General features: G+C 36.1%; 1 protein-coding gene across 5 annotated transcripts in view; it reads right to left on the bottom strand.

The window, feature by feature from the left end:
* Positions 1 to 26,969, bottom strand: part of arl15a (ARF like GTPase 15a) — a 228,333-nt gene that overhangs the window by 106,295 nt on the left and 95,069 nt on the right. For all 5 annotated transcript variants that reach the window (XR_015935956.1, XM_088629510.1, XM_088629512.1 and 2 more), the window contains exon 4: positions 10,382 to 10,590. Coding sequence is in view for 4 of the 5 variants with exons in the window: in XM_088629510.1 (XP_088485636.1) it covers positions 10,382 to 10,590 (209 nt within the window). In the remaining variant the exon portion in view is untranslated. The remainder of the gene's footprint in view (positions 1 to 10,381; positions 10,591 to 26,969) is intronic.

Genomic DNA, 26,969 nt, shown 5'->3' with positions numbered 1-26,969 from the left:
GCACATCCTCTGGTTAAACAGAGGGGTCAACCACAAGAACCATAGTTCTCAAGCAACAAGTTGTAGACTGCCCAACTGATCCTCAAGAAATTAATGACTGTGTGCAACTTAGCCATTACAAAGGGTAGCTGGTTCAACCACAACACTGCTTTCTGCCTCAAACAGGCCATGTGCTACAAATTTCTTCAGCTGCTAGAGTTAATTGAACTATCTCATCTATTACTGTAAACCAGCCATTATGATAAAAACAGGTCCATAAGTTGCTCTGTTGTGAGAGGAATTAAAAAAAATGCAGAATGCCTTTGGATTACTGTTGATAAACCTGACATTTCAGTTATTTTAAGCATGGAAAATCATACAAACCTGAACCTAAAAAACTTTGGACAGAGAAGGGGCATTCTATGTATTTAAGTGACAATTTAAAGAATACAGACAACATAACCTTGAATAAAAGAAATAAAGTCACAATCTCTGTTCTTTGATATATGTAAAAAAAACATAATATGAAATAAAAAATAAAATTGGTTTTACTCAATAAATATGAAAGATATCACCAAAACACAACAAATGCACATGTTGAATCAGTCCTTTGGTATCTTGACAGATAATTTAATTTTACAGTGTACATACAGTAGAAATAGAAAGATTTCTAAATTTCACTATTAAGATTAATCCTTAAAGGCATAATCCCTTCATCTTTACCTGAACATTCTGTTGCATTATAATACATACATTTATATAAATTGGCCTCTTTAGATACTAAATTTAGAGTTAAGAGTTTTATATGTAATATTTATATAGTAATATGAATTCTACATTATGTATTGAATTTTTCACTATTCTGTCATCAATTCATTAATAGCATATAAGTGACATTAAAAATTACACTATGACCTTAAAACATTTTGGAACATTTGGAACATTGTCTAAAGTTTTCTCTCTGAAAGATTAGTCATCAAAGCCTGGGTTTTTACGGCACATTTAATGTCTGTTATAATCTGCTTTATCCTAAGATAACTTCAAAAAAGAACAGTCCCAAACATACACAAATGACTAGAAAAGTTTATAAAATGAAAAACATCTTGGATAAGTCCATTAGGCAGACATCCAAACAGGCCTGTTTTGTTGAGGTGTTATATCAACATGCAACCCCCTTCTCTCCTCTCACTTCCTTAGGCCCCAACAGCAGGAGATTGATGTCAACAAGGAATTCTGTCCCATGTTCCCCGAAAACATGCTCAACAGAGAGGTCCAGTGAGGGATTTATAACCCAACAGAGTCAAGTAAATGTTGCTAAAGTGACGCCTAAATACTTGAAAACTAGAAACAGTGTCCAAAGCCACAATGCATTTCAGACAGATCTGGCATCATCATATTAAGGGAATACATTTCACTATACTTCTCTATATTCTCGATATTTGTAAAACCTGAATTTATATTGAAGTGTTAAAAAGTGCTTTGTGTTCACAACAAAGAAACCTACAGGATAACTGAACAACTGAACAATTTCTGACAATTTAATTTCAAAACCTGATTAAATGTTTTGAAAAAGAAGGGATATTCGTTAATTATGGACCATTCAAGAATTATATTAAACAGTACATGGCTTAATATCTTAATATTTTGATAAAAAAAAACAAAAGGCTTATCCACCAACATATATAGTTATAGTATACTAACTACAAAAAAAATTGTTAGTATTTAAACTAAATTTAAACAGAATTTGATGGTTTTCTGAAGGACAACCAGGGACAACAAGATATTCTGTCTATATTTTTCATTTTTGTATGGATTGTCTAATGCTTTAAAATAACAAAATACAATATTATGAATATTCAATTTATTGACAAAGTAACAGAAAGTACCAGATTTTTAAAACTACTGTACAAATAAGATTTGTCCTTATATAGTGTGAGGCTTTCAAAGAATCATGGAATGACATCTGTCCTTACAGGAACCTGCATTACCACTAAACACCCACAAGCTCAAAGAGCATGTTTTGATTTCCTCACCTCCAGACAGAATGCACAAAACAACAGACTTAAGAAAGAGTAAATACCCTAATTCTCAGAAGTGTGTTTATCAGACAGCATTACAAAATCAATCAACATGAACAGCTTGGGTCAATATGGCTGATTTTCTTTTTAAAAAATGTATAAATATGTGAGTATAGCACCTACTTGGGTGACACATGGCAGCCGTTATGAATCAGCAGCCAAACTGCACAGCAAATCAGATAAAGAAGAAAGAGACTGCTTTAGCTATTGAATGAATGAGAATATTTGATTTACAATAAAGACACAATCTAACAGTCATGTGTTAAGAACAATATGTCATAGTGTGTCAAGAATTTGAATAAATGCAATTAAAATGAGATATAGAAAAGCAACCTTAAAAGGGAACATCTACTGTATATACACATAAAGAATGATGTTGTACTCTTTCAAGTATTTAATAATAATGTAATGATAATGTTGCTTTATTAGCCTTATACAATTTCTTGCATTAGGAATTTGTCTTTTCGCATACCCCAGCTTGCTCTCCATGAGACACAGACACACAGACAGGGAGAGAAGCTTAGGGTCAGAGCGCAGGGTCAGCCATTGTAGAGCGCCCCTGGAGCAGTTCGGGTTAAGGGCCTTGCTCAGGGGCCAACGCAGTAAGTTTCCTCTGCCGGCTGTGGGATTTGAACCGGCAACCTTCCAGTCACAGGCACAGATCCTTAGCCACAGAGACACTTCTTTTTCATGTTGAACACCCGTTTAACTTATATAATGAAGAGTGCAAAGAAACAAATTATGACTTAGGAGTACCGTAATGGTCTTCTGAAGGCCTCTGACAGAAACAATTTAATGCAAAATATAACAGAATGAGATATCCAGATGTTCATACAGTAGATTAAATTGAAACATATTTAAAAATAGTTTCTGTGACTAGGATTCCTACAAGTGAAATCACTAAGCACTGCCAGACAAATGCCAGGGGTGGGATTTCAATTAGTTGACCTTTTCAGCTTCTGTCAAAAAGGTAATTCCAGCCACCTCCCAGTTGCCTATAAGATGGCTGTAATGCAGTGATGCCAGTGAGGGCAATGCCACACCCCAGTTCTGTGCTAATCCTCCTGGCTGATTAGGTTAATCTTGTATCATGTCAAAAGATAATTCTTGCATTCCTACAACGGTTTTCATGCCAAGGGATCCCAAAGTACTTTACATACAGGAGGGAATCCTCTTCAACCAGCAGTGGCATGCAGCACCCAATTGGTTGACTCAATGATGACTCATTGTACATCAACAGCCACACTCCACAGAAAATAAGATAAAGAAGTGAGAGACTGCTGCAGCTGTTGAATGAAGAGGGAACATCAGACAAGACAATGGAAGATCCAAATTGAACAGTAATATAATCATAATACAATCTTATGATACAAACAGTGTCATAAGATCTGCATTTTCCGTTTCAATCAATTGATGGTACTTTCTCCAGCACAGTACCACTGGACCCCATACCAGGGCTACACTTACAGTAGCAACCTTGCTTAGTGGGCTCCACACCCTCTTTTCTGACTTCGCCTGAGCGCTTGGTCTGCCTTGCTTTGTTTCTGAGCTCTGACAAGATCGGCCTGCAGGGTGATAAAACTCAAGATGACTGGCTTGATTGGTACTGTAGGTGCCAGATCACAGCAGCTTATCTGCTTGTCCTCATTGCCCCCATGCAGTATGCTGCTGGGAGCCAAGATGTAAAAAGAACAAAGGCAATTCCAAACTATGTGAATATAAATTGAAAATAAATACAAAATTATTTTTAAAATTAAATGCTTAACTCTGTATACACATCAAGCTATTTAACCATTTCTGACTCACCTCCAGTACGTTGCTGACATTTGACATGATCATATGTTACATGTTAATATACAATATATGCCTAAGTAATCACTAGATGTTTACTTTTCATTACAGTTCTGAGACTGCATAAACTTAGTTTATCCTGCATGTAAATTAATGTGGTAAACACAGCACAGTGCAGTGCAGTAAAGACTGTGAAGAGCATCTCTCAGGTCATCATGGTGGAGCTGCCCCAACCTATCATTTTTAAAAACTTGTCTATTTTTCTTCCCTTGTAAAAATGGTGGCACATATTTTCACCCTTGCATATTTGATAAGTATGTTTCAGAAAACCAGTGAACTGCCCACTCCTGAAAATGTATTTTTTGTGTACTGAATTATTGCTGTAGTAAAATAAGTAGCTCCCAACAGTTTTCCATTAGTATTTCCACACAACTTGTGAAAGTATCTTGTACAAAACATAAAAGGTCAAACTCCCAGATACTGTCATGTTGCTGTCTGCTGTATTTGATGCTTAGTTTATTTTCATTACAGTTTTATTATATCTTATGTCATGGCTACTGTAAATCAAACATTTTAAAACTTCAGTGCAACACCAAAAATTTAGAGAATGACTGACAGTCATCTGTAATCACTAAACTAGGTTGCAACTCGTTTCATATAATGCACTTACTCTTTAGTAAGTGCTCTTTAGTAAGTAAGAGCTAACATCTGTGCCAAAGAACGTGAAGGAAGAGCCGCAGAGCACAATGGCTTTAGCCTTTCTCTGTTAATAACAGAAGATATATGCTCTCGTTAAATGAGCCAAGCAATAATTTATTATTCTACTGCTGAGTGTCTTGTACTTGTGCCAAATAAAGGGCTATTCCTGATGATGAAACCTAGTTCCCAACCATTTGTTTCTTTCCCAGATAATGATGATCCTCTTAAATACTGGAAAGAGTGAACATTTACTTATAGTACCAGCTGGCAAGTTGAAAAATTTCTAGTTTTTATTATGCAGTAGAACTCTTACAGTACATTTTTTGATTGGTGCAAGAAATACACTGACTAAGACTCAAACTTCAGAGAAGATCACACTGATCATCCAGTATTCCAGTTAATGATAATGGTTTCTGTCTTTCAGTATTTTGCAGCTTACACTCCATATAGTTTCAATCTGAACTGTTTTTGATTACTTAATATTTTTCAAATAAATATATGCTTAAAGAATATCATGTGTTTTGCTACATCTTATTTCCCTTCCAAGATACCATTCTCCATTTAATTATTATTAATTTGCAATGGTTTGAAAATTTTACCAGTTAAAATACACAAAATTAATCAGCAAAAAAACTTGAACAGCATGACACAAAATGCCCTCAGCATATGACATTGTCATAGAAATTAGCAGCAAAACCGTCCTATAGAATAATAACATAAAGCAAACATTCCATTCAAGACAGGAAACAGGAAATAACTGTGTAGTGTTTTTTTTTTATTTCACAACTAATAAACTAATACAGTACATGTGTAGCTTTGTTTCTTCATTACTTGCTGTTTGTTACAATAATAAACTCACTATATCTTTAGTGCATGCTGATATACACAAACTTTTGCAAATTTCAATAAGAACAGTACCGCTTTCTCCTAATTAGTAAGAGTAATTGTTCATCAACAAATTGGAAGAAATGTAGATTGTGTTAAAATCAGTCTTTCACAAATATTTATTAAGCGTCTGGAAAGGGACTCTTCCTTAAATTACAAAGGTAAAATTATGCTCCAAGAAAGGAAATACAGTAAATCTCTTTGTACCTTCCAAATAAAAACATCTCACCATCTGTCTTGATACACAAACCACTGAGCATTATAATTTTCAAATATTCAAAAAAATTAAAAAGGAACTATTAAGGAAATTTCTGGGACAGCGCAATTTCCTAAAACATTAACCTATAACATTAACAAATATTGTAGAATGCATGCCGTATCATATCATTTTTAATCTTCAATATACCAGTGACCACGCAACACTGACATATGCTTTGATATGTGAATTAGTGAAAGAAAAGGTGAAAATGCTCAAAACACTTCCACTATTAAGAATAATAAAATATAGAAAAGTCTGCTGTTAAAGAATATTCTACAATTACAAGTTGTTATATCATTTATTTCACATTGGGTTTTACTTGATTAACAGATATCCCTGTATTCCCTAACCTTAGTACAACAATGGAAAAAGAATAATTTAAGCACTCCTCTGCTTTTTTATTGTGGAGAAAGCTGTATTTTCAGGTCACTTTCAAAGTTGTATGAAGCATTCTAATTCAAGAAGAGGTGACCTTAGGTAAACATCCACTGCTATTTAACAGTGTTCACTGGTGAAGCACCTTCTTTCAATAAACTAGTTTCTGTCAAAGAAAGCATCTTCTTAAGATGTAATGAAGTAGGAAATGTCCAATTAACCCCTTGCTGAAGGTTTACTCTTGTCACCAGAAAATGCAAATAAGATCACTTTATTGGCCAGATACAATTTCTGGTATTAGGAATTTGTCTTTTCGCATACCCCAACTTACTCTCCATGAGACACACAGACAGGGAGAGAAGCTTGGGGTCAGAGCGCAGGATCAGCCATTTATACGGTGCCCCTGGAGCAGCTGGGTTTAAGGGCCTTAGGCAGGGGCCCAACACAGTAGGATTCCTCTGCCAGCTGCAGGATACAAGCCGGCAACCTTCCAGCCACAGGCGCAGATCCTTAGCCACAGAGCCACCGCACACTCAGTGCTAAAACAGTTCCTTGCCTGCATAATTTCACAAAACTGCTTTAAAGTGAAACTTGGCATATAAATCTCAACAACAAACAGGTACCATTCTGTTACAGTGATTATTATTATTATTATTGAGTAGTTATCCCACTCAACCACAATTCCTTGAGACCTCTACATAGGTACCAGTATTTAAGACAAACATAGAAAATGTATACGCCATCAGATGACTTCTTTTAAACAGAGATTTTCTTCTGTCAAACAGAGCAAAAATTCAAGACAAATAGCTAGTTCAGAGAAACTGCAATTTTCTTCATACCATACGCAGTGCAGACAATGACTATTAATGTGATAATATTATTGTATACATAGACTTCTTATAATATCTGAACTTTGTTAAGAGCCACAGTCATGTACATACTGTAGAACTGGTCCTATAATTGCCCACACATGCAGGAATACAAACTGTATTTAAACCTTTAAGATACATACACATGTTAAAAACTACCAAAAAGGAATTGAATTCCCTGAACATAAAATGTTGGCCAGTGTTTCAAAATGTGGATCACAAATCTTGAGCAATATTAATGAGTAAAGTGCATTTATTTCCAAATATGCAACTTTAAGTTCTCATATATTCCAGATGTACAATATGTAAGTAGATGTTTGCAAGTGGTACCCAAAGAAAACACTTGTATCTCAGAATTTTTTGCCCAAAAAGCCACACAAGTAAACAGCAGAACAATACGCAATTACAACTTAACTGCTTTAAAGGGCTAAGTTAATGAGGGGAATCAAAGAGGTATTATAATGGGTTTACCTTAAATGACCAGGACAGACCCTGAAATAACCTCAGGGTATCTGTAACAACAACATAATTCAAGACATTAAGGCTTCTGATTTCCCCCTCACATGGCCTTATCATAACATTTTATGGGGCTTTTAAAGTGGAATTATGAAATTAAGGTTCAAAATAAAATACTTACATGCATCTCAATGTGCTTACACAAATCCCTTGATGGCAATGCAGTCTCGCAATAACAGGTTTTTTGTTATGTACTTTGCAAAGCAGGAAAATTGGTGTAACAGGGCTCAGTAAATACCCTTTTTGTTGTCAGTGTTTTATTTTACCTGTTATGATGCTGTATATTGTGTGAATCACACAAGCCATTACATTTTTCATATTACATTTCTTAACTGTCTTTTATTAATAAATCTGTTTCATTTAGTATCACAAAAAGCAACAACTATCAATGATAAGTTAGAAAAACTGATACTTTAAAAGACATTTTTAACTATTTAGCAGATACTTATGAGCATATCAGCCAAACACTCACTTTAAGTAGACTTACAATTAGTTGTTTTTTACCTTTTTAAAATGCTTTGTACTAGCAATACTCTGCTGCTGTGTAGCATCTTATTATGATGCATACTCTCTTTGACAAAGTTTCAGCAGTTAGCAGTTACTCTGCACTTTGTCATTACCTATGATTAATTTGATTACAAGTTACATAATAGTCATTAACACCAGAAGAAGACAGCAGAGAACAGTAGCTTCCTGCTTTACTTAAGCAACAGTATACCATGTCCTCGGCACCAGTTTCTACAGTAATTGCCACACGAATCGGTGATTTACGGAAGCAAAAAATAAATGAGAAGGCATGTGTTGCTTTTGCCCAAATGTCGCATGAGTACTGAGAGAGAAAGCATTAGCAAGTGCAATTAACCACCCAAGAAGTGCGTGCTACTTCAACTACTGTATTATCATGTAGCCAAATCACCTTTCAGACAGATCTCTTCTACAGTCCAAATCTAAACAATAGTGGATCTGTTGTCTGCACCACAGACAGTTTCTTCTGTCTGAACATCAAAACCAATTCTCCATCCTGCTAATATGAGGCCCTGTCTACACAACACACACTGAAAATCTGGAGGTTCTATTTTATGCAAATTAGAGAATATGCGTTGCAAAATACATTTTAAAAACAGGGCAACTGCAAATGCCCATTTTTCTTGTTCTCACTAGCACTGCAAATCTAATATACTTCCCCTAAAAAAAATATAGAAACCTGACAAATAAATTTCTAACGATGCCACCTAATTTCTGAGACTAACACATGTATGCACTGCATTCATCTTTCAAATGAAACCTGGTGACAAAAGAAATAATTTAAGTATGACATGTTATACATTTCTGAAATTGCTCGAGGAGTGAACACCTAGTCTATTCATTGTAATATGTCTGATAATTATAGTACATAGGAAGACATGTCAGGGAATCATAAACTAATAAAATGAAAGTCTTTTCTTGTGCAAAAATAATCATTTGAATAGAAAATGCATTTGCTGAAATAACAAGCAATCCTCGATTCAGGGAGTAAACAAAGTGAGCCACAGCTTTGTTCTGTGCTACCTAATTATTTCTTTAACGTTCCAACAACTTAGTGCATGATGACATTATTTCCTCCAAATAAAAGAAAAAAAACCTCTGAAGCAGACAGCTTTATTTAAACATGTTTTTATAAATAAAGAAACCCAGGTGCCAAGGATAAAGATGTGCTCTTAAGTATAACAACACTATTGAAAAATTTCCAGTATCTGCTGTTCATCAAAGGTGTTGAATATGTACATCTAAAGTAAGAGATCTCATTGTTAATGTTAGCAATAAACACAAAACATCTGGACTAAAAATAGTGGTAAAGTCATGATAAATACTATGATGTATACATTCTATGTACAACTGCAAAAAAACAACCCTGGTTATAATCTGGCTTCAACAGACATAAAAGGCAGATAAATAAAAATCATGTAGTTGGTTCACCAGGAAAGAAGTTCCGCACTACTCACACTAAGACCTAAGTTAAGCAAGTCGACAAAACTTGTTAAAATGGCTAATTTATTGTGGTGCTTGGCAAATTTGGGAGGCCCTCTGTAAAGTTTTAAACCACACTGTTCAATACATTTAACAAAGTGGTTCATAGAACAACCCAGGAGTACTAATACGAATACCACATTCAAAGCCAAGTTGAATAAATTATGAATGGGATTAAATATTGAAACTACTCAAAAACAATGAGACTATGGAATCATAACACTCACAAAAAAAAACTTCGGTATGAAGATTAGGTTTAGTTTTGACTAAATGTCAAGAAAAACAAAGTGCATAGATCCTACACATTTGTCCTACTGTACAATTCATTATACCAGCTCCAGATTTCTTTCCACAAAGGTCTTTCTATGCTTAATTTCTCTTTACTATCCTTGCAATATCTTTGATTCAAAAAAGAAGAACACTTCTGCTTACTAGTATGGGTGTGTAAAGTTTAGTTTTACAGGCAATATGTTAAATGGAGAAAAGAAAGCTTGAATTTATTGTTTTCTTGAAGCTAAAAGATACTTACTTTCTATTCCCTTAATGATTGAGTCACTTGCTTCCTGGATTTCTTCAATGTGTGGAAACATTTCATTATTCAAACTAATGTCACATTTTGTTTATTTTTATTTCATTTTCTTTTCATATAGCCCAGCAGAGGTGGTGTTAGGATAAACTATGACATACTGTGACGCAGGCAGAAGACAAAGAACATCACACCAATCTCATGATAATAAAAACTGAGGATGATCCCCCTGTACTCTTTCCACACAAACACTTCAGAATGTGTACAGTTGGACTGGCAATCTCCAGTAGCTCACACTGTAAAGTTGAAACTGTGTGATTCCTCACTGAAGAGAAAGTAAAAAAAGAGAAATGGGCTTCGGAAATTGTTAATATCTATATTTGGTTTGGAAACTTACCTCTTGTACAGAGCGAGCTGCTGGCTTGTCCTGATGGTTGGCCAGTATTAAAAACGGCAATGTGCAGAGTTGGGGGTGCTGGAGGGCTGAGTGCAGTTCATTCCTGGCAATCTCTAGGTCCTCTTCAGAAGAAGCGCTGTCTAGTACAAATATAACCCCCTGTGACCCCTGGTAATAGCGACTCCAGTATTTCTTGATATTGTCAGCCCCTTGAAAAAAAAAAACATGACATGTTATTTCTTTAATCACCTCATGATTAATACAAGACAGACATTTTTCATTTGGGTTTGCTAATTGTTGGAAACCCATGGATATACAGTAGAAGCCAAAGTCAACATATAGGCACCTGTCCTTGCTCCAAAAAATAATTATTAAACATAAATACAAATGCAAAAATTACACAGAGATACAGTACAGAAACAAAAGTTGAAACCTGCCATAAACGTTTTGAAAAACAACTGCTAGAGGTTATATAGGACTGCATGGCTGAATTTGTTTTTGTACGTCAAGGCAGAAAAACCCATTTGTTTGTACTAAATTTGTTTTTATTTGTTTTAAATTTCTTTCAAAAATGATTATGTTTTAAAGTGCGAGAAAATGCAAAACTATCTATATAATAATAGAGCTTCAACATGAGGCTACTTTGGATTTCAATGCACTTCTTTTGAAGGTCAACAAAATCTACACTACAACCTTCAACAAATTTTTGTAATCAAAAACAAGAAACTCACATTACTGTTAATTATTTTGCATGATTATTATATGTCGTGTCAATATATGACATGAAGTGTGCTTCAACATTGCAGTACATTTTTAGGCTTTTCCAATGGCCAACACATATTCTTCATGTTTTCACAACTGATCATATACTGTATCTCATTCATGACCATATCACTGCTGAGATGGAATCATGAGTGGTTTCACTTCTGTAGTCAGTCCATATACTGTATAAAAATATTCAATGTGGATTGGACATCCAATTCTGCATCTGTATTAGGACAAGTGCCACTCTTCGTGTGATTTGCAAACAGTTCCCACACTTAAAAGGTTTCTTTTCAATCTTCAATCTTCAGTCTAGCAGTGTCAACTTTTAGAACCACTTATATTCCATTCAAAACTTAACTTCATGTTCATATTATTAAATATTCTATTAATAAATGGAAGCTAGAAGTCACAATCATCACACTAAGGTTTTGCATATTTAATAACCTAAACTGACCAACCTTTCAGGTCTCACAAATTCTTTGCATTTTGTATCTAACTTTTTCTGTAGAATAAAATAAACCAGCCTTTAAATGTCCTCCCTGCTAGTTTCAAACCATTCTATGTCTTGCAGAGCAATGGGCTATGCAACTTAAATTTAGTCAAGATGCAGTACAATTTTTAACACTACTCTGCTAGGTGTGGGATTTCTTACTTCCAATTTGCCTCTGACAGTTACCCTGTAAATGAAGATTCTTTGATTAAAATGTATTACCTGGTGAAGAATGGTATTTTATTTCTAATACCAAATGGATCTTCCTTCAGTGTCACAAGCTTCATCTATAGGTATTCTATAACTGGGTGCAATAACAGACATGTATATTCAACTGAATCAGCTGTAAAATTGACCAATGCCCATTTAGAGCAAACAAAGGAGTTCTCTGAGAATTTCTCTAAAACATTCTAATTTTAAAATTGTTTTAATTCACATAGCTTTTGTTTTCTTTGACTTAGTAGTAAACCCCATACTATGGTATCGCTCATTACAATGTTAATCTTTGCACGTCTTTAATTCCAGCAGTTAAAAAATGCCAAGATAAAATATCTCCAATTTTATAGGGTCTATTTGCACTTCAACTATATGAGATGTTTAGTATTTTTATTTTATTTTTAAATAAAAATAGCTCCAGGCTTAAAAAATGGATTAATTTAATTTTCAAATTTTCAAATGTATTCAATTATCAGAACCGTTTATTTTACTACAAGCTTTTTAACTCTTGCTCCCATTGGCAAGTAACCCTAACCCTAACCCTAACCCTTACCCTAAGTTTTTTCTAGGAATATTTTTATTAATTTCTAATTTAATCTATGAAGCTTTTATTATTACTTCCTTATCCCATCTGAGCTTGAACTCCCTGCAACTGTTAGATTTAAGCATATGCAAAGTGCAAAGATTACTGTGCTGTTACAGTATGCAAGCAAACTCATTATTAAAAACTTCACGCTGAAAACAACCGTTTTAAACAAATCTATGAATCATTTTAGGATCTGTTTATGTTGATCCTCAAAATCCAATTGAATGACTGTGTTGTCTTCTTTGAACCCAGTGTTAAATAATAATAATAATAATAATAATTGCTTACACTTATATAGCGCTTTTCTGGACACTCCACTCAAAGCGCTTTACAGGTAATGGGGACTCCCCTCCACCACCACCAATGTGCAGCATCCACCTGGATGATGCGACGGCAGCCATAGTGCGCCAGAACGCTCACCACACATCAGCTATCAGTGGGGAGGAGAGCAGAGTAATGTAGCCAATTCATAGAGGGGGATTATTAGGAGGCCATGATTAGTAAGGGCCAATTGGAAATTTGGCCAGGACACCGGGGTTACACCCCTACTCTTTTCGAGAAGCGCCCTGGGATTTTTAATGACCACAGAGAGTCAGGACCTCGGTTTTACGTCTCATCCGAAGGACGGCGCCCGTTTACAGTATAGTGTCCCCGTCACTATACTGGGGCATTAGGACCCACATGGACTGCAGGGTGAGCGCCCCCCACTGGCCCCACTAACACCTCTTCCAGCAGCAACCTTAATTTTCCCAGGAGGTCTCCCATCCAGGTACTGACCAGGCTCACACCTGCTTAGCTTCAGTGGGTTGCCAGTTGTGAGTTGCAGGGTGATATGGCTGCTGGCAATATCCCAGTAATATTGGGATATTGTATCCCAGTAAATTATTGTTCCCATTATTGTTTTTAATAATGAGTTTGCTTGCATACTGTAACAGCACAGTAATCTTTGCACTTTGCATATGCTTAAATCTAACAGTTGCAGGGAAATCCCAGTAAAGTCTCAATGCTTCATGAATCAGAGTCCTACAGAAAATGGTGTAGATATGACTTTATTCAAAAATTAATTTGAGAAAGCTTTTAATTAAATGTACTACAGTACCTTGCCATCAGGTGCCCCAATCTGATATGAAAGAAACCCCTCCTACTGTAGTTTTTCCACACTGACAAACAGCAAGACATGTCGTTTACAGTTTAAAAAGTACTTTATGATTTCTTCTACACATCACAGAGTGATTAGATTTCAAGCAGAGGCTATTAAAGAGGCAAAGATGATTCAATTCCATGTTATGTTGCCATAAACTATAAGTTAAGAGCAATCATCAAACCTTTTCCCTCATGGGAAACATGAATCCACTGGTTCTTAGATAAAAAGATAAAGCAGATGGTTTATTTTAAACCATATAGGAATAAATCACATCCTTTTTAATATTAGAGCATTTTATTAATTAAAGGTTATATAAAGTGGATGTTATTTTAAGATTTATCATACAGTCCTGATAGTTTCTTGAATTTAGACATCAAAATGTTACATACAGTACAGAAAGCACTCCACACATCTACACAAAAGGTGAACTGGAAACATACTGTACATTTGTGTAAGTACTGATATTCAGAGACCATACAGTCTCATTTCTTTTTACCTTTCATCCTTGCATTTGCAGTGGCAACTGTAGTTCCCATTTACTCTGCCATAGTTAAAACAAACATATAGGCCTGGATTTGGACAAAACACATCTAATCTCTATGCCTATTAATACTGTACAGTACCTAAATGTTTAGTTTTTCCTGTAGAACAAATTTTGAAAGTTACTGTACATAATAGTGTTGTCCAAGTTCTGGATATCTAAGGATATCTATTGAGAACATAGGGTTTTACTAAGCAGCTTGCTTATTAAGATGTGAGCGCAAACAATTTGTTAGTGGAAGTACAGTAATTCAAACAAGAAACCAACACGCTAAGGATGAGGATGAATTTTTTTGTCAGAAATGTTCAAATTTGAAATGAAAATTCAACAGAAAATAGGACTGTGATTAATAGCACACAAAAGTTGTATTTTTTCTATAAATCTGCCGTTTAATTCAGTTTAAATGTCCCCCGGTGTGCTCAGTAATGTATACATTGTTCACAGATAAATGTAATAAAACACAGTTATACTGTAAAAATAAAATACATTTAATATAGCTTATACCTGAGTGATAATATTCCAATTCTGCTTTATACCTCTATTTCAGCTTACAAAAAACTAAAAATGGCCTTTATCAGAGATTTTGCTCCAATAATAAAAAAGTAAAAACTGTTTGATTACAGTATATGCAAATAACAAACATTCTGTCCTGCAATGTCAATTTTGCTTTGCTTCTACTTATTGCCACCTACTGGTTACTAATAAAGAAACAAGGAAAAAGGCTTAGACAAATATAGTGTGCAGTTATTTGCATACAATATAATTTTCATTTTAGTTATTTTATTTTAGAATAATAGACCACTCATTAACAAAGCTGAGCATTCAAATGTAAAACTTACAGTAGGTTTTATGTTGTAGGTTTCATAATAATCTAGCCTCTGCTAAAATAATTTCCAGGCATATGGGAGAAATGTCATTATGGCAACAAAACTAATGTCTGTACACATAGTATGTATTCTTCTTGATGCATATATAAGGTTTCTGCAAAAATATTTTACCCTTTTTTCTTTTTGGTCACTGTCCTTAACAAAGCTTTGATATACACTGTTCAAAAGAAAATACAGATGAAAGTTTGATGGAAGAGCCCTAATAACTGCCAATCATAACAGTAAACACACTTGAAAACTTTCTCAAATCCTTCTTTGATTTTACTCACCTGCCTTTAACAGACCCATGAACAGACTAGTTCTGTTAGACAGTAAAACATATGACTTACTGTACTTACAAGCCTGGTCTTATACTGTATTGCATTCTTCACTCCATTATATCAGACTATTCCAGCTATAATTGCATACTACATCCCATATTCTTAACTATAAAACAAATCTGCAGTACTTTATTGTACTGTATCTACAGTTACAACAATCTTGTATCTACAAATCTGTAGTTGCTTTCATGAAAAAAAAGTTTTTTCCTTTACTGATCTAAATTAGGCATGGCTGAAATATGACTAATTTTATCATTGATTTTATTAATCTGAATATATACCACATCCATTAAATCATACACTGATAAAAGTCTAGTCACCAGCAGTTTCCATAGCATCTTCAAAGTAAAGGCTAATCTTCCAAACAGCTGCACAAAGCAGGTCTGGAGAAATCATTTAATTCTGAATTGGACCTCTTAATCCTACTGATGTTACTAGATATGATTATTTTTATTTTTATTTATTTTAGAGAACAAAACAAAACCATTTAACATATGAACAACCATTATTCAGCCTTACATCACAGGTACAAATTCCTGTTTGTCCCCCTATTTTTTACAATTATATAAATTTTTAACAGAACTATATACATTCAAAAGAAGGAAGATGTATACATTTATGAATATGAAAAGGGAGGAGACTATATGAATGTATCTTATTAAATTTCAGTTATTTTGTATCTCAACAAAATCTGACCTTAAAGGTTTAATGTACTGAACCCATCTAGACCAATATTTGACAATTTATTTCATTTCATGAGCAAGCAGCCACATCACTCTGCAACTCACAAGTGGCAACCCACTGAAGCTAAGCAGGTGTGAGCCTGGTCAGTACCTGGATGAGAGACCTCCTGGGAAAAACTAAGGTTGCTGCTGGAAGAGGTGTTAGTGGGGCCAGCAGGGGGCGCTCACCCTGTGGTCCATGTGGGTCCTAATGCCCCAGTATAGTGACGGGGACACTATACTGTAAATAAGCGCCGTCCTTCGGATGAGACGTAAAACCGAGGTCCTGACTCTCTGTGGTCATTAAAAATCCCAGGGTGTTTCTCGAAAAGAGAAATTTCCCATTGGCCCTTACCAATCATGGCCTCCTAATAATCCCCATCTATGAATTGGCTACATTACTCTGCTCTCCTCCCCACTGATAGCTGATGTGTGGTGAGCGTTCTGGCGCACTATGGCTGCTGTCGCATCATCCAGGTGGGTGCTGCACATTGGTGGTGGTGGAGGGGAGTCCCCATTACCTGTAAAGCGCTTTGAGTGGTGTCCAGCGCTATATAAGTGTAAGCTATTATTATTATTTGTAATTTTAGTGAAAATGTTATTTTTTCCATTATATATATTTCCTTTATTAATTCAATCCAATCATTCATTGTTGGTAGATCTGTGAGAAGCCACTTTCTTGTTATAGCTTTCTTCCCTGCTGATATAAGGATTCCAAATAAATATTCATCACTTCCCCTCCAAACAAAATCCAGTTTACCAAAATATAAAGCCTCAAATGTAAAGGGTACATTCTTTTCAAATATAGTTTCCAGGGCCTCATGTAACTCCTTCCAGAAAAGCCTTATTTTAGGGCAGTTCCAGAATATATGCCAATGATCACCTTGGTTTCCACACTGTCTCCAACACTTAAGAGTTTTCCTCCGTATGGTGCGCCTTCTGACTCAGAGTAATGAAAAATTGAACAATGTTTTTCCAGCAAAACTCTCTCCATAAATGCGAGTTAGTACATCTCCATTAAAATTCATCTTCATTAAAATACACTGTGGTCAGCTGGGCTGCACACGTCCTCAGGACGCGAGGTGGTATCCCATCAGGCCCTGCAGCCTTACGGATTTTCACCCTGCTCAGAGTCTTCTGCATGTCCTGCTCTGAGAGTTTCAGAACAAACTCGCCCTGCACACTTGGGGTCTTCTCAGCATTGCCCGTGTTCAGATCATCAAAGCGGGCATAGAAATGGTTCAGCTCGTCAGGCAGGGATGCGTTGTTCGTGTCAATCTCCTGGCTGCAGCCCTCGTAGCCTGTGATTGACTGTAATTCCTGCCACAGCCTCCGGGTGTTAGCACACTGCGTTTCAAGCCGCACTCTGTAGCTCCGTTTGGCGTGTTTTATGGCTTCCTCTAATGCATACCGTGATTTCTTGTACAGCTCTTTGTCCCCCGATTTGAACGCGGTGGATCTATCTTTTATTTTATTGCAAATGTCGTTGTTGAACCACAGTTTCTGATTGGGAAATGACCTAATTTTCATTTCTGGTACACAAATGTCGGTGCAGTATTTAATATCATGATTTCTCCCAGCAACACCTCTCACAATGTGCTTAAGTGGTGACATTATGATGCTGGATAAGTGAGATATACACATTTCCCACTTCAATCCCTCCTGTTAACCACCTGGCGATAGCCCTGGTAGGTTACCCATTACCCTCCACGTACACATCAGCAGAGCCCATCGACTCATTTGACCTGACGTTTTGGGTAATTTGCACTCCTCTTACAGCCTTAGCTATTCCCTATTGGAAGGACCTGAGCTTGGGAGTTTTAGATTTGATTTCCTGCTCTTATGATGAAGAATTTCCCACAACAGTTGGCGTAGGGATTCTCGCCAAGGTTGGCGTTGACAGGATTCTCCACGTCTCCGGTAATTCCCAGACGGCACACAGAGTGAGTATATTTTTTATGTTACCACCCAATTAGGTTGTCGTTAGGAAAGGACCGGAAACATAGGGAGAATATAAAGAATCATTAATAGGGAAAAGAGTAAGGACACGTCTCTGTGAGATTCAGGGCAAAATCCCTAAACCGAGACAAGACACGGTTCCTCTGAGCTTGGTTTCGAAACCAAGACAAGACGTAGTTCCTCTGAGCTCGGGGTGCGTCTTTAATCCAGGGTGCTTTCTCCCTGTGGCGAGGCAAAGTCCCTAAATGGAACAAGGGGAGCTGAGCGACAGTATTGTGTCAGCAAGATTCCTTCTGAATCCACCCCTAAGAAAGCTAAGGCTAATAATATCATTAGGATTATATTATTAATAATATGAGTATAGACCAGTTGTGCTAGCAGTTTAATCACCAGTGACTACTGAGTGTTAAGTGAGAAATTGGCCCTGTATGCTAACACCAGACTCATATTCACTGATTGACTGCTTCACAAGGGTACTTGTAAGTCTACCAGCAGCGCCGCTGGCAGCACTGATAGATCTGAAGATGGTATCTAGTCCAGTTAAAACAGAGTATTATAAGGACTAAAGTAAAGATGGTAAAGGGAACATGGAAACAAAAGATGTGTATTAAGACTGAAATAAAACAGAATGGCAATAGTAGCGTTGTTAAATTATGAGACTATGGAAAAGGAATTCACAAGAATGTTGTTTAGCAATGCTAAGTGAAGAATAGTAGTCAAACAACAAAAAAGCAAAGTTAAAAGAAGTGGTTGTGTGGCTAACAAAAAGGGTTAAAAAAAGGCAGTGATGAGCTGTGAGAGGTAGCGATGATGGAGAAGAATGTGACGTGTGGAGAGGACAGAACCCTGGTGACGTGAGAAAGAATAATACAGCACACTATAGCACAGAACGTGTTCAAAAGTACTATAAGTAATAAAAATGGATTGCAACCTGATTGGAAGTAACAAACATTGCTTGTTGAAAAGAAACTAAATGGAATACTTGATGCTGTGCTTATTAATAGTTACACAGCTGTTAAAATAGATACAAGTAAAGGTAAAATGTATACCACGTTTACACTAAAACAATAATCAAACTTATAACTAAAATATTCATGAAATACAACACACAATCCAACAACTTCCAAATTTAATGCAAAATACCATAGATGTTTTTTATTTATTTGTGTGCAGGCATGTGTATTTGTGTGTGCACGTGTGTAGGTGAAAGAGCTCAGTGTGTGGCTGTGAGTTTAAAAAGATGACTATATGAGTGTGTGTAGCCAGCTGGACTGGCTGGACATTAGAGACTTGATTAAAGTAAATCAAGAAGCAACTCACGTGAACAGAAAATATAAGAGCATCTAAAATGTATAAATACAAATTCTAACAGAGTACAGGTAGAGGTAGACCTAAATGACTCACATATATAAATGAGCCAGATAGAATTTGTATAAAATTAGCTATATAAATTTAGTTGAAACAAAGTTGAAATATATGAGGTCAGCACAATCTCAAAGTGATTAGCATTTGTGCCTCATACTGCTTAGCCTTGGATTCAATTAATGGGGTGCTGTGTGCATTGAGTCTATATCGTCTCCCACTATTTGTGTGGGTTACGTGCCTATGCTCAGGATTCCTCCCAGAGTCCAAAGACAGCAGCTGCTTTCTAAATAATCTCATTACAGGTATTATGATATCTGAGCACTTGAAGAGTGAAGGCCCTGCTTCCGTTACCCTATCAGTCGTAAAACGCAACTCAAATTAATCTGCTTGAGGCCTGGGAAAGTGTGTTCAACTCCCAACAGGAGGGACTGGATTGACAAAGAAATCTGGCCTTTTGGGTTCGGCGATGGACTTGACCTAGTTGACCACCAAGTCATCACCCCAACGACCTCAAGTTAATATGAAGAATTTATTTATTAAGAAGGATTTACTCCTGGAGTAGTGACTGAAGATGGAGAACTAGAAGAGGTGGTTTAGCCTGCAGTGTCCAGTAATTAACAGGCAGGACAATCATTCAAGAAGAGGAAATTAAAAGTCAGTCTGGAGCACAGAATAGTGATGAGGTTGGCAGACTCTGTGATGATTGGTGTGTATAGCTCTTGACACAATTGGTGAGACATTGGGCAGTTGCCACATCAGGAGCCTCGGTGCTAGTTTCTGTGACTAACATCATTATTCATTACCAAACTGTGAGTTTTCTATTCATGAAATATTAATTGGTCCTCCTAGTCAGAGAAGAGGAGAGACCCACACTACCAATTATTCAACAGAGTTCAGGAAATCAAATCTAAAACTCCCAAGCTCAGGTCCTTCCAATAGGGAATAGCTAAGGCTGTAAGAGGAGTGCAAATTACCCAAAACGTCAGGTCAAATGAGTCGATGGGCTCTGCTGATGTGTACATGGAGGGTAATAGGTAACCTACCAGGGCTATCGCCAGGTGGTTAACAGGAGGGACTGAATATATATGAATATATGGGACATGTATCTCACTTATCCAGCATCACAATGGCACCACTTAAGCACATTGTGAGAGGTGTTGCTGGGGTCTGTTGATTTAGCTTTCAATAAAAGTTACGCTAAGATGCCATAAAGCTGACTTGCTTTAGCAGCCCCAGTGACTTAACGCTACATAATAAAGGCCTGGAACAACACCCACAAACCGGATAAAGCAGACCAATGTCTGCTGCATATCAAAAGACAGAACCTACAGCAAGACAGAGTAGGACAAGAAGTAATTACTGTACATATCAAAGAACAGGACAAGCACTCTTCTGACTATATATAAAAGCTGGGAAACCCTTGCAGTTTGTCTGTTCTGAGGGGGCAGGCCCAGTGCGCATTGTTGGACTTAATGACCTCAATAAAACTGAATCTGCAAAAGACTGTGTTCTGCTCATCTGATGAAGAATTTCCCACAACAATTTTAAGTCTGATCTTGATAACTTACTTAAAAAATGAAAGGCTAGTTACTCAATCAGCACGAAGCATGGTAGATATCACAATTTTAATTCAGCCTTTAATGTTATACATCATGTATCATATTGCTTGAAATGCAAATTTTACCCTTACACAATTCCACAGTCGTGCATTTAATTTGTAATAAAAACTGAAAATGACCTTCATATCACGGGGACTATCACTGTGCATCACTTTTTGCCTCATGAAATGCAGAAATGTTACTATTGTACATTACCATCGTGGTCTGTGTTAAATACTTAATTACCATCTTACCTAGCTTTTACTCACAGTGACTTGCAGGGGTTAGGTGTATTTTCTACATACACACTTTGGTATTATTTTACCTAGTTGGGGTGAATGGAAGGATTTAGAGCAGCACTGTACCCACCTGGGACTTTAACTCCAGAGCCCCTAGCACTACTCCACACTGCTGACCTGGTTATGCAACTGGTCTTACAGACAAAGAAAATTTAAAAAAGAAGCCTGAATGGATCATAGGTCATGAAGTGACCTTCTACCAAATTAATAATAATGAATTTGTTAGTTAACTCATCAGCATGCTCAGAACACCTAGGAACACGAAACTGCATTAAGGGCACGTTTGTTCTCTTCAGTCTAAGCATCCATTTTAATGGAGATAAAATGAGCCCAGTGTGAAATACACATGTGAAATGCTAGAGGATCTATTGCAAAGTTCTCTGTCCCAATAGCTGGTGAAATGAGGAAACAGAAAGCCTCCTGTCACATTAAGGGTCTGACCATAATTTCATTCAGGGAACTCTTTATTAGGAACTTCTTTCTCTTGTTAGGTATGTATTTTTAACTTAAAATTTTCCTAGCTGATCTGTCATTCAGCCGGTCAAAAACAGGAGGCTGAAGGAGAATTCACTGAATCTACACAAAAACGAAACTGACCCATCATAGTTTATTACAATAAAGCCTGACAATAAAACGTCTGTGGAGTTTTTGTGCTTACAGACGTGTGAGTGTCTGTGTAAATTTAAGCATTACACACAGAGAGAAAAATGTTGTATTCCATTTTTTATTTCTCCTAAAATGACCCCCGTTTTAGTTTCTGAGAACCGCACCTTCAACTAAATGCAAACATGCTGCTAATCCAAGTTTAACTTTTATTGTTGAACTGTAGTCAAAGCAATCTTCTTTGAAGTGAATTTAACAAAAAACAGACCAGTCACTGCAGTCTTCGCAGTGAGCACATTATGAACTGACAAAGCTGCAGCCTTTTTTTGGAGGGTGAAGGGTAGGCAGGGGGGACAATGACACTATCTTCACATGAAATTCTTTCATTATTTTCTTAGCAAAAATTCCTCAGAGATTTTCTTATCCAGACAGTATGACATTCTCATAAACAGTACCCACTTTGTTAGCCAGACAGAATGCAGAATTATCTGCAGTACTCCATAGCTCATAGATTTTTTTAAAAGGTGTAAATGTGCATATTTATAAAAATTTCAAAACTGTTATAAATTCTGATATTGGATTAGGTATTGCAGAATGTTCATACACTAATGTGAATTCTTAGGCCTGTTGCCTCTAATGGCTTTGGAGATTAAGACAGGAGCTGAATGAAGTTAATGTGCTGAGCGCATTCCTTTCTTTTCATTAGCATATTTCATATTAACTAATGTATAATGAAAATCAACAACCTTTTTTAAGGAAGGTAAAAAATGACCAGAAGTGTTGTTACAGTTAGGATTAAAGTATCATACTAATGGCCACAGGTGTGTGGTGGGGTGAGCTAGTATTTACACTGTACATCAGCTACACCTACTGTATATAGATATGTAATTTTGTGCCAGTGTCTGCCTGGACTTGGTTTTATTTGACAAATAAAAAAAAACTGCTTTTTCTCCTGAAAGAGCAGTGGACACATTGCAGTATGGCAGAGTTCCTGAGCACTGCCAGAGCATGACTAAAGTCACCTGAACCACCTGAGGCGTGGTAGATAATTGCCTCCAGGTAGTACAAGACCCTTGTCAAGTTAATAACCATGGTAACTATCACAGAAAGACAGTTAAGTGTACTGTAGGTGTGGACAGCTACTGAGTAAATACTAGCTCTCCCTGCCTCTCCACCAACAGCAACAAGCATGACACAAGCTCACTAGCATTGAAAAAACCAAACCCTTATTTTGCCTTCCTGTTTTGTATCTGAATTTAAAAACAATAAAATTGTTCTGCAATTATGAATCAAACTAATCTTTAGATTTCAAAGGATATAACTTTTCATGTAGAAAAAATATAATTTCAATTTTTAAAATTTAAAATATTCACTTTCACACAACACCATCATTGTGATACCAAATCAGAAGTGAAAATATTTATATCAAATTATTTATTTCTGTTTGTTTTGCATAACCACTCAGGGCTTCTCTTAGAAATGCAATACACATTATTTTTTCTTAGTTTTGAACTGTGGTATGATGGATAGATGCAGGTACTGTAGTTTTGATGAACCTCAGTTACATCTACAGTATATTAACAATTTCTTACAAAAAGATCCCAATTTTCAATCAGCTTTAGTTTACCTTTTGTACCCAAATGGGAAAGATGAAGACAACATTAAATGTGCTCAAAAAAGGCAGGACAGATAAGGACAGATCCATCTCTTACTGCTAACATTAAAACACTCCCAACTGTCAAGGCTTAAGGGTCATTGTCATGCTGCCTTGTAAGACTATGTTGGTCAACTCAAACTTAACAAGCCCTGGTGGTGCTTAGCCAATTGTGCAAAGCTGTTTTGGCAATCCTGGATATACTGTAGCTCCTTACTAAAAAGGCATCCCTTTTTAAAACAAATAATCAAATTTGTAACTCTGAACATATGTTTCCAGTCTTGTTAGTCAAAAGTTTTTTCTGATTGGATAATGACACTAAAAAGCTCGGTATTATCTTTAAACCCCCCAAAAAGAATGCTGATTCAGTGAAAAGGAATGTTAAAGTAACGTTCCCTATACATTTCCATTGGATGTGGAGCTTTAAATCACATCAGGCTGGATTCATGCTCCCATTGCTTTCGGCCTAAGAACAAATTACAACAAATGTATTTATTTTTCTATTGTTTTTATACAAAGAGGAACAACTACACCACAAAACATAATCAGCTTACCAAGCCACAGTACAATTATTATTCAACAGTAATACAAACCACATTGTGGCTGTAATTATTTCTATGGTTAAAAAAAGAAAAAGATAAAAGTTAAATATTTTCAGATAACCTGTTTCTGGGTTTCAAAGATCCACAGCTGCAGATGTTAGAAATGTTTTAAACGAGAGCTATTTCTAATGAAACCAGGAAATCTAACCTTTTATTTAGAATGGCTAATGCTTAATACATATAACATTACAGTACATTATTTTATACACAATGTATAACCTACAGCCATCATGTCATTCCCTTTTCTCTATTCATAGTTATCCATATATAAAAGATATTAGTATCAAAATGACGCACAGTATACTACTGTTTTAATGGACAGATTACTAATTTTTCAAAGATATTCTATCAGAAAAAGCCCTGATGATACAACATTGAACCTGGAAATAAACTATTTAATCTTACGTAAGATCTTCCATATTTAACATACGTTATGGCACATGCTATATTCCAAAATTTGGAAATGGGCCTAGACTTAACAAAAAGGCAGGAATAAGTAAGCCTAATAGAAAAGCTTTCTTTAAACATGTTATTTTAGTTTTCTACAGATTGCATTGTTGAGTAATGGTACAGATTTTTATCATATTATTGCACCCATTGAACAGGCTTCTTTATTCATTCCTTTGTTACAACAGCACTAAAGTGTTATAACTTAACAAAAAAAAGGCCAGATGTCTGAGATAGATTAATATACATGCTCCAGCTAACACCAAAGCAATGTTTCACTTCCGAAATATGATTTTGTCACAATTGTGAAAAAGTACAGATCAAAGTACAAATGTAGTGATTTACTCCTATCTTTATTACTAATAGCACACACCTTTAAAAAGCATTTTCAGTCATGTTCCCAGAAGCTACCAAGTTCAAATAAGCATTAACAATATGTCTACCCAAGTATACTTGTAATGACAAATATAAAAAGCAATCAGCTAGTTCAGCAATTAGCCATTCTTTTTCACACAAATGATTTAATGCTACCGGCTTAAAGGGATACTCTGGTGCAAAAGAAACCTAATACCTACAGTTCAGCAATATTATGTCATCAGTGATAATCCTGCGCTCCAAAACTCCATGAGGTTATACCATCAATCTCAATAATCAGTCCTCATCCTCCAGAGCCATGGTGATGGTGATGCACCTCACCCATTGCAGTGTCCACGGAGACACTAAAACATTTGGGCTGGGAATGACAGAGAAAAAGTGAAAATAGCCACCAAAATTATGCATTCAAAAAAAAAATAATCCTGGGTCCTCCACCCTTGGTTCTTGAATTCTAAATAGATAACTTTAAATATGGGGTAAGTGTACTGGACAGAAAATGGAAATACCTGAAACACCAAGCACAGTGTTTACAAGAATATTCAGACACTTCCACTGCTTTCACATTTTGCTTGCAGTCATGATACTTTTTAACAGCAATACTTATTTACACAACCTACCCCTCATGTTCAAAGGAAAAACAAAACGAAAAAGGTAAATACATAATTAATATAAAAGAAATATGGAAAAGAATGAATGTGAAAATATCCAAATCCTTTCTGTGCCCTAACAAGCCACACAATTAGCCGAGTGGTCTTTCTTTGGGCCACACATACAGTAAAGTGGTTCTCATGATGTCCAGGATACAAACACCTGTCTTTGTGAGGTTATTTGGTCAGGTAGTGAGATAAATCCATTGAAAAGCACAGATCAGGAGAAGGCAAAAAAAAATATCAAAGACTCTGAATATGCTGGTGGATACAGTCTACTCAATCATCAAGAAATAGAAGCTGCATCTTCCAAACGCTGCCTAGATCAGGCTATCTCTTCAAACAGAGCAACCTGGCAAGGAGCAAAATGTTAAGCGATGCCAATGTGAGACCAAACCTTGAAAGAGTACAGAGTTCAATGGTTGAGATGAGAGGAAACGTGAAAACAATATCAAGAACACTTCACAACTAGCCTGTATTGCAGGGTGACAAGAAGGAAGCCTGTACTAAAAAATATCTCAAAATCTTAAAGCATGCATATAAAAAAGCCCTTGCAAACCAAAAATCATGCAAACATGTGACAAAAGGTGTTGTGGTCAGATATGACCACTAAATCCTGTTGTGCAGTAAATGCATTATTTGTCGCAGACCCAACACAACATCTTTTTTAATTAACACCATCCCTACAGTTAAGCATGCTATGGGGAAGCTTTGCCTCAGCAGGGACTGGAAAGCTTGTTAGAACTGAAGGGAAAATGGAGGAAATAAAGTACAAATAATTGGAGGAAAATATATTTAAATCTGCTAAGGACTTAAAACTGGGGCAAAAATGTATCTTTCAGTAGAACAATGATCTAATGGTACAATAGAGTGGCTTAAGAATAAAGAAGTCTTTGAGTTGCCCAGTCAATATACTGACTTGAATCTTACTGAGAATTTGTGGAAAGACTTGAAAGCTGCTCTCCATTAACAATCCCCAAGCAACCTGATAGAGCTTGAGCAAATCTGTCAGTAAGACTGGGCAAAATTGACAACACAATGTACAAAGTTGATAAAGATTTACTCAAAAAGACATGTGGCCCTAATTGCTGCCAGAGGTCTTTCCAATAAATATTGAGTTCATAGGCTGAATAATTATGCAATCAGCATATTTCAGTTTTTGCTGACATTTACTGTAACTTATAACTTACTGCCTTCAGTTTGAGTATTGAGGTTTTGAATAACATTTTAAAAAGTGAATAATTTTAATTCCACAAAATCATAGGAAGGATATGGCACTATATATTGAAAGCAAGTGCTTTCACACAGGTGTGGCTCATGCATTAATTAAATAACATCTCAGCATCCTTAGGGTCATTTATAAAAATG

The sequence above is a fragment of the Lepisosteus platostomus genome, chromosome 4, assembly GCF_059453375.1.
Source record: "Lepisosteus platostomus isolate fLepPlt1 chromosome 4, fLepPlt1.hap1, whole genome shotgun sequence".
Classification (NCBI taxonomy): domain Eukaryota; kingdom Metazoa; phylum Chordata; class Actinopteri; order Semionotiformes; family Lepisosteidae; genus Lepisosteus; species Lepisosteus platostomus.
This window is presented reverse-complemented; position numbering and strand designations above follow the sequence as displayed.